General features: G+C 37.9%; 1 protein-coding gene across 1 annotated transcript in view; it reads left to right on the top strand.

The window, feature by feature from the left end:
- Nucleotides 1-7031, top strand: part of PTPRM (protein tyrosine phosphatase receptor type M) — a 1525420-nt gene extending 1518389 nt beyond the window's left edge. Inside the window, exon 35 of the mRNA XM_086967355.1 lies at nt 6108-7031. Coding sequence (XP_086823481.1) covers nt 6108-6161 — 54 coding nt within the window. The 3' untranslated portion in view covers nt 6162-7031. The remainder of the gene's footprint in view (nt 1-6107) is intronic.
- The last annotated feature ends 2002 nt before the right edge of the window (nt 7032-9033 follow it).

Raw genomic sequence — 9033 nt, forward strand, 5'->3', positions numbered from 1 at the left:
TCAGACTTCAGCCATGCTCATATTACAAATTATAGGTTTGTATCTGGTACCCTCCTGGTCTCCCCATATACCCAAAATGCATATTTTGTCACATGGGAGCAATGGAAGCCCACAAACGCCTCATCGCCCCAGACCAAAATGTCTTCATCTCAGGACAATCCAAAAGTGTATGCATGAACATTTCCTGATACAGTTACCAGAGTCAGTTCTCCCAGTGTTCGCCATTAGTACCCTCCTATACATAATACATTCAGTGCCGGAGGTTCAATTTTATTAGTCAACATTCAGCCTAAATCGCAGGTTCCCTTACCCGACAGCTCCTCGAAGTCTCGTTCCCATTGCCCCTTCATCGAAAGTGTTATTTGAAGGGTGCAAAAGCGTGCCGTAAGCCGCAGGATGTCAACCAGTAGACTAACAATTCCTACACCCTATCCACCCATCATTTACCAAACAGTATGTATATTCTCTCCTCAGAGAGATTCTTGTGACTGCGACCTGTACACTGAAAACGATCTAACTTAATGGGGAAGGGGCCCTATAGAGCAAAATACTTTCCAAGGCCTTATGCCCTTCCCCCATTGGCCGATTGCAGTACCATGCAGTATAAAGGAAATCTTCACATTTTGCTGCCACCAATTGGCAGCTCATGTGCTGTGCAGGTGGAGTCCTAAGTCTTAAAGTCGTGGTTGTATAAATATGGAAGGCAGAAAAAAACAGTGCACAGTGCTCACTTTTGGAAGCTTGCGGGTCCTAATGGGTCTTCTGAGAGAGTCCAAATAAGCCGGGTTTGGAGCATTGGTATTTTTTCATTTTCCTGTCCCCGACAGGAATATTAATTCACTTCATCGACCTTGAGCTGAGAAATAAGAGGTCTCAGTTTTGTCTCATATCTCTAAAATGGAAAAATATATAAAAAACTTTTTTTTTTATTCAACCTCCTTGTGCTGAATTATATGTCATTGTGATGGCTGTTTTGCACCATATTCCTTCTGCGCAGCCATGGTACTACGTCGCTGAAATAATGATGTTAACATTTTTCAGAGAATTGGTGCAAATTGTTTTCCATAGTCTTGCAACACAGATGTCTGACTATGTGACTTTTTACTTGCAAAATAGTTTCCTAAATTCTCAGCGTCATACCTGAAACATTAGTAACTAGACACACCCTCCTTTAAAAAGTTTAACTTACAACTGGTCACATATAAAACAGCTAGTAGCGTTCAATGTCCGCTACATGGTCAGTTAAGGCAATGCAGGATTAGCCCATGGTGCAGGCGTGCAGTAACAGGCAGAAGCCGCACTTCTTTTAAAACACACACATCTCTGAATTGTTAACAACAGTTCTCGGAGGTAGCTTGCTCAATGGCACCTCACAACTTTAAAATCCTTGGTTCGTTTTAGAAAAGCTTTGCAGTGGCGCAAATACCTTTGCAAACCATGTTGCACTTTTATGGTACACTATAAAAAACTTGTTCAACACATTTTTCCCCTTTCCATGTTACAGCAAGGCTTTTGAATCGTGTTAAAAATGTGAATATAGATTATGGAACCATTGCATAACATGGATTAAAACTACTTTTTTGCTAATAGATTTGTTTACTTGTATGAAATAAGGACTTAGCAAAGCAATTGTTCCAACGGACAATGCTTCCTTTAAAAATGAACAACCTGTGCATTCGTTTTTTGCTACTCACATGATCGAAAAATGTAGTCATTCTTTTTTTTCGCAGCGGCCTCGTATTGTGAAGGGGTGGGGTGAGGGAGGAAGAATGACAACATTTTTTTTAATATATATATATAAAATTGCACTCTCCTGCTCGGACGGCCACCGCCTTGCTCCCGATCCTCGCCTCCCAGACGTCCAGGAACTGCTGTTCATTGCGCAGGCTCCCGGATGCCAATCCCAGCGCTGCTGTCATGCTGGCAATACCATGCTGAGCACCCTAGTTCAGAGCTCAGACATGGACTGGGAGCCTGTGTTGGTTCTCCACCCGGCTGTACAACACAACTAGAATATGAAAAAGGCTAAGTGCCTATGATGTTTTGGCCGGCCACAGAGGTCCTGTCAAACCGTCATGCGCACTTAGCAGAGTCCACTACTCCCTCCTCCTTCCTGGTGCTGCAGCTGCTGTCAGTATGGATGGCCCTGACCCTCCCTTGGCTTGGAGCCTGCAGGCCAAAAAATAACATGATAATAAAAATGTTTTATTATCATTTTATTTCAGTCGGTTGCCTCTGCTGGTTTTCAGTTGGGTTGCCATAACGTAGAAGCTGTCACTGATTTTGCCTTAAAATGTAAAATGAGCCTGTGGTATGGGTATCCTCATGCAAACACAGTTGACTCCATTCCCTATTACACAAGTGAAACATTAATGGGGAAACACACAGGAAATGGACTTTCTCAAAGACATTGAACTTCGAAAGCAAAGGAGTGCAAGAATAAATCCCTTTCATGTGCTCTTTCTCAAACTAAAATAATGAAACATCTCGTTGACATGAATGCATGTCTTTGGGGCTTCATGCAGAATATATGTCAACGATGAATTTTTTTTTCTCAGCATTCAAGGATGTTAAGCTAAAACCGATTAAATGTTTTCCCATCATCTAATTGCGTAATCGCTAGGGAAGTGGAAGTTTGTATAGATGAAATTATGCTCCAGCACACCCTTGTGTTTAGTAACAGTCTATACTTTTTGAACCCTGTTTGATCATTATGACTATAAAGAGAAGACTAGTAAGAGGCAGATCTCCGGCCAAGATAGATAGCACAGATCGTACCCTCTATTTATGAATGAATTTATGAATGAAAGTGGTTTGTAGCTTTTTGGAAAAGTCAGGCTCCACCTGGTTTGGAGATCACAGTAATCATTACCCATTGAGAGAGGACAGCAATCAAGTGGGCTATTCCACATGCAGATAAACCACATTCGGATCAGATAATCCACAAATATAGCAATGTAGTCTTTTACTGGGTCCTTGCTGAACAACAAAACCAATCCATTTCTTCACCCAGGGTCTGACCAGCAAATGTATGATTGATGTAGCGTATTACTATCCAATCCAGGAACGTTAATGTTTTTAGGGAGTTTATAACCTCATTCTCTGGTAAATTGCAGAACATTGTAACTCTTCATAAAAGTCCATATCTATTTTAATTATTTATTTATGACATTGTCCTAACCCTTTTTGCCTTTAGATAGTCTTATGAAGGTGCACCTAGCCTGATATAGCAAATAAAGTATTGTGCTTTAATACTAATCAAAACATATGTTTTAATCAAAAAGAGTGTTCTCATCATATCTTTTTTCCTATGTTTAATCAGTATGTTCAGTGAGCCGCAGATGGAGATAAAGACTTCTATTCCAAATACTACTTGATTTCGGCTCGTCTGAACCATAAAAGTGCACAGTGCAAAGCCACATGTATAATTAAAACATTAAAATAGTAATCACAGTTCATAGCAATAGATAAATAGTCATACAGGAGCAATCGTCAAATTAATTTCACAAAGCTCGGATGAAATGAAAGGAACAAAAACCTCGGAAGAGATAAACTTTTACCTGTGATTTTTTACCTCTCTGTCTTTATATCCCTTTGTGTCACCTAACCATAACGTTTCTCCATTAATGGCTGCTTAAATTAGTATCTTTTGCTGAATTGCCCTTAGAATATAACACACACATAAGATCAGGGGTGTTATAAGGGAATTTCTCATAGATCTCAATCTTTCCCAACACAGGCGTGCTATGAAATAAGGCAGCTTATTCCCATATCTCAGAGGTTAAGAATTGTTTGTTTCTTTGTGTAAATGCACACTAGCATTAAATGCAAGTGATAAGGCACGGTGAAGTATGAATATTCATGAGCCTTCTTGTTTTATAATATCTATCTTTAGTAATGAAAGCTAAAAAATATAAATGATCTTACAGCTTTGTGAACTAGAAGCCAAAACTATGACACACCATTTGCTGTCAGCTATCTTTAGAAATTCTCAAATTGCGTTAGTATACGTAACAAATGCTAGCCAAACTGGGGGAATCATGTCTTTTTGCCACTTATGAACTATGAATGGCAAATTTGCAACAACCAAATCCCACCACAGTTTTAATACTTAAATCTGCCTAAAGTAATTGCTTAGTTTGCAGCAATGATACCTTTTCTGTTATGTTCCAGTCGCTATCTTGTTTCTTTTAATTGGGAGACTTAGTACCTAACTAGTTTGAGAAGAATGATTGTAAACAACCTTGAATTGAATTGTCAGAATAAATAGAAGGAAAAATTAAAGTTTTAAGGAAATGAATTGTATAATAAAACTTATCACATTCAGGTTTCAATACACTTTTTTGACTATCAAAATGAGGGTACTTGGAGGAAGAGCATACTGCCATGAAGAAGCCCTGTTATACCAGCACCAATAGCTTTTTTTATTTAATTAAAGCACTAAATATGAATATTATGTGAAAATACATTTGAAATAGTAAGACGGGTGAGCTATGCCCATTTTGAAGTAGGAAATTTCAGCAAGGAGTTTCTGGTACTTCTCAGGATAACCAAATATAATTTGTTTTTATTTTTACTTATTTTAAGACCTTAAAAATTGAGAGATGAAGATTTGTGTCTCAGAATTTCACCCAGATTGGAGTATTGCACTTGGATTGGGATTTGAGCATTTTAAACAGTTTTAAGAAGAACGTTTGAATACGCGTTTACACACTGCCTCTCTCCTAGCCCTCTGGGATACTGAAACCTTGAAATGATGCTTTCACGTCCAGTTTTCAAAGTCCTCTGCAGAACTTAATGTAAAATAATCTCTCCTAGGAGTGTAACTTAATTACTGCCACCTGCAACCATGAAATTTCTTACTCTTATTCGTCTATTACTCAGTTCACAAAACATGACTTTTGCTTAACCTGCCACATGTCTGAATTCACCCATTGACTGCATGGTGAAGTTGTTTCCCTAAATTGCCAGCTCAATGGCTGGTCTGACGGGCATAGATTTATAAAGTGATTGAAGATCAGTCATACAACTTCCGTCGGAGGGTTTTCAGAAAGCAGTCATCGATTTCTTGTTTATTTTTTAAATGTACATCATCTCACTTTCCTATTCATAGGGAATGCTGTTGTGTTCTAAAAAATGATCAACTTCAGCCAATGTATTACTCTACAACCCAGCTGGGAAATTGCAACTTAAAAGGTCGCAGCTCTGTCCAATTCTAAGACTCCTCTCTTTTGTGTCATTTTATATATTGCACAGAACAAAATCCAAATCAGCAAGTATGTAATAGTGATTTTCGCTATTGACGGAGTGTCTTATGGATGTATGACGTTACAACGCATGCTTTACCACGCATGCTGTTACAACGCACGTTTTACTACGCATACCATTACAACGCATTACACTTTGGGGTGCTGGATAGTGAATAGTTTAATTTACTATTCCAACTCCAGTCCCCGTGGACACTAGGGAAGGTGTTGGATAGTAAATTAAAGGTATTCCTTATCCTAGAGCGCCCCCCCAGTGTAATGCGTTGTAATGGTATGCGTAGTAAAACCTGCGTTGTAAGAGCACTGCGTGGTAAAAGTTACGTTGTAAAGGATGTTCCCCGTGTCTTATAGGCTCGCTATGCTAAGGGCGATGCACTTTTACAGATTTGTAGAAAATGACTCGTTCGAACTAATTACTTAATTCTTCACTGGTTGGTTTAAGCTAGGCACCTTACTTGATTGCCAGAGGTGACTTAACTCCAGAGGTTTGCCTGCCCTCCATCAAAATTTATGCCAGAGAATCCCACATTTTATATATTGATCAGCTCAGCCTTTAAATGAATAATGCATGTAAATGAAACGAACAGCCTGTACTTTAAATTTAATGAAGTTCATTTTCCAATCTCACTGGCCTGTAATTAAAGGTTTCTAAATATTTGCTTTCCAAGTTGTATGAATTTTTGCACTTATGCTACTAGGTATCTGAAAAAATTGGAAATCATCAATGACATGTTTTCTGTTCCTGTATTTTTGAAATCGATCCCCAAATCCTCAATTACAATGTGTGGATGTTTTAGTTAAGCAAACTAAATTGTTCTATCTCTATTCTTATTTTAACAGGATCAGTACAAGTTCTGCTACGAAGTGGCTTTGGAATACTTGAATTCAGGCTGATGGACAAAACAACACAAAACTCCTCTGACCAACTGGCCACCTCCACTATGAACAAAGAAAGTTGCGTCCTAACATTTTATATACATAAAATGGGACTTCTTTGTGGTCTGCTTTATTTGCTTTGTAAAATTGGCTCTTTTTTTATGAGCCCGGAAACCTGTTTATAAAACTGCTTTGCACTGCCCATTTCCCGCTGTAATGCTGCTGCTTGACAACACTCGAAGTGAACCGGTATTGGACACCCCGATGCACCCGGAACACTCAACTGGATGGCACAGCAGAGCCAGCTGGCAAATGAAAGAGCACAAATATATTCTTATGAAAGAATTTGTATTTTTCTGTTCTGTTTTGGTCGCCTGTTATCCCATGTCCGCGTCCCAGCCTAATGTACATTTTTTTGTTACGTGAAGAATGCGATCTGGCATTATGAATGATAAAGTATTATTTTTGCTGTATTTGTATTCCTACACATTCACCATGAGACATTATGTATGTCGCTTACCGAAACTGACGAATTCAAATGTAAAAAAAAAAATCATGTTAGCCTCGTTGATTTATAGTTTCTTTAAGATTTGTATTGTTTTAGAGGAAATGTGGAAAAATTCCACTTGATAAATGAGAAGTACAGGATCAAGAAGAAATTAATATATCCAAAGCTTTTTTTTATTTGTTTTTATTGTAAATATTAATTTGAGCTCATCAGATTATTTATTCATTTAAGAAAAAAAACATTTTTATTCTGTGAAGCACGGTGAGTGACAATCATTTTTTTAAACCCTGGAAGCGCTTTACTGTATATGATATTGTAAACATTTGTTTACCTTGTATGGATTCTCAGATCAATAAATGATTATATATGTGTTCAAGCCTAAGTTTTTTGTAGTCTTTTTTTGCAACCAGCGCTGTAGCCTCCTTCAGCCATGCCTTACACTTTCATAGCAAAGCACGGCTAAAAGCTCATATGCAGGAAAGTTAGATACTGTTAATTATGAGAATATTGTAATCCAGCAACAAATTAATTTTTATTATAACTATTATTAACAGCATGCTATAGGTGTAGGTTTGTTTCTAATTAGAAAGTGAGACATTGGATAGTGAATAATTTGCATCTAAAGCAATTATGGCATCGAATCCAGCAAAATAACAGATATCTGTTTCGCTTGTTTATGGCTCCCCTTTTCAATCATGATTGTGAATCCTACTACCTGATGCAAGACACCAAATGATAAGAGGATTAAGCATCTAAAAAATACAAGTGTGACACGTTTGCCCACTAATACCAACTTTCTAGTATACTGTTGTACATTCAACACCATCATATGTTTCCTACACAAATGACAAGAAAGGGTTTAGCGCACTCCAGTCTTTTTCTAAATGTATTGTAAGACATATTTATATGTAGCTAAAATTGCTGTTTTGGACAAGACCCAAAAAATGTATTCAGGTTTTCTTTTCTGTGTGACGTGGAGGTAAGGCCTCTTTTTTACTTGTCATTTGGATTGCTTTTCCTACTGTACATTAAAACTTCAGTTCTGCATTGGCCACCCGTGATGGACCATTGTAATGCATTGATTGAAGTCTCAACTGCAATGAATGCTTTGATTGAGACCAGTGCCCCAAAATGTCCTACAATAATGACATCACAGAGGGCAAAGGTAAGTGTGGATAATGGTAATTATTTAGTAAGAGGGCTTTTATGGAAGTTAGCATGTAGCCCCAAACTTCAGCCCTACAAATGGGTGGCCAACAGCCACACTTAATTGGCTTGTGAGAGAGTAGTCGAAAGCTAAAAGGTGAAATGCAATCATCCAAGTACTCGAGCAGCTCACAAAGTGTTCTTTCTTTGAAGGTTTTATTAAAACATACATATTTCTGTATCTTATCTGGAGCCAATCCGTCTTTTCTTCCATGGAAGTCTGAAAATGTTTGGAAAATGTTTATTTGACAGGCCACCATATCCCTTGTAGGCCGTCTTTCTAGTCATAATGAGTTGTGATTCCCTTTTAGGGGTTTAAGTTCTAGACATGCTCTGATTTAACCTTCATATGCATCTGTCTCATTTTACTAACGAGAGGTCCATATTAAAATTCTTTAGAATCTTTTTCAGATGATCCATTTGCTTTCCTTAGAGGTTGACTGATTAACCAATGGTAATCCTGTGCACGACTGATACATTTATGTTAATCCTGTGGATTACTTTGATCTTCAGTTGTCCCTCCCTCAGCAGACCCAGTTAACTATTTTTTTTGTTTTATAAATGTTGATATATCTGCATAGTATAGCTCTTTTGCTTCTTTAGTGCCACCAAGTCTCTCACAGGTTCCTTTGAGATTATTGCATTTTGTGTAATTTCAGAATCTGAGATAGGTTTTTTGATCTGTCATTTGCTGGTCCAAATCAATTTCAGATGGCTCATTATTGATATGTATGCAGACATCTGTTGACACACTTTTGTTGAGGCCCACCCTATACTTATTAGCTGTGAGATACCATTTATTGGGATCAATTTTTAAAAGTTTCTTGGTTTTTACAAACGTGGGCAATCCAGCATACATTTTAGCAGCATGATTTGGTTATATTGATTTAGTCTGGTACCAGAGTAGGGGTCTTGAGCAAGGTTGCTCAGGAAATGCTAGTTCATTAAGCATCACTGCCACGTTGAGAGAGATGTAATTACATCAGAACCTGCAAGAGGCATAACTCCTTTGCTACATGGGTAGGAAAGAGTTGTGTGCTCTAAGCAGAGGAACTGGCAAAGCGAACACCTCTGGTAAATAACACCCATTCACTATAACTTGGAAACATGGATAGTTTGTGCTTCATTTCAAAGCTTTCAGGGTATATTTATCAACGTGTTTTCACTAACACTATG

Source organism: Lissotriton vulgaris, chromosome 4_1 (assembly GCF_964263255.1).
Source record: "Lissotriton vulgaris chromosome 4_1, aLisVul1.2, whole genome shotgun sequence".
In the NCBI taxonomy this organism is placed as follows: domain Eukaryota; kingdom Metazoa; phylum Chordata; class Amphibia; order Caudata; family Salamandridae; genus Lissotriton; species Lissotriton vulgaris.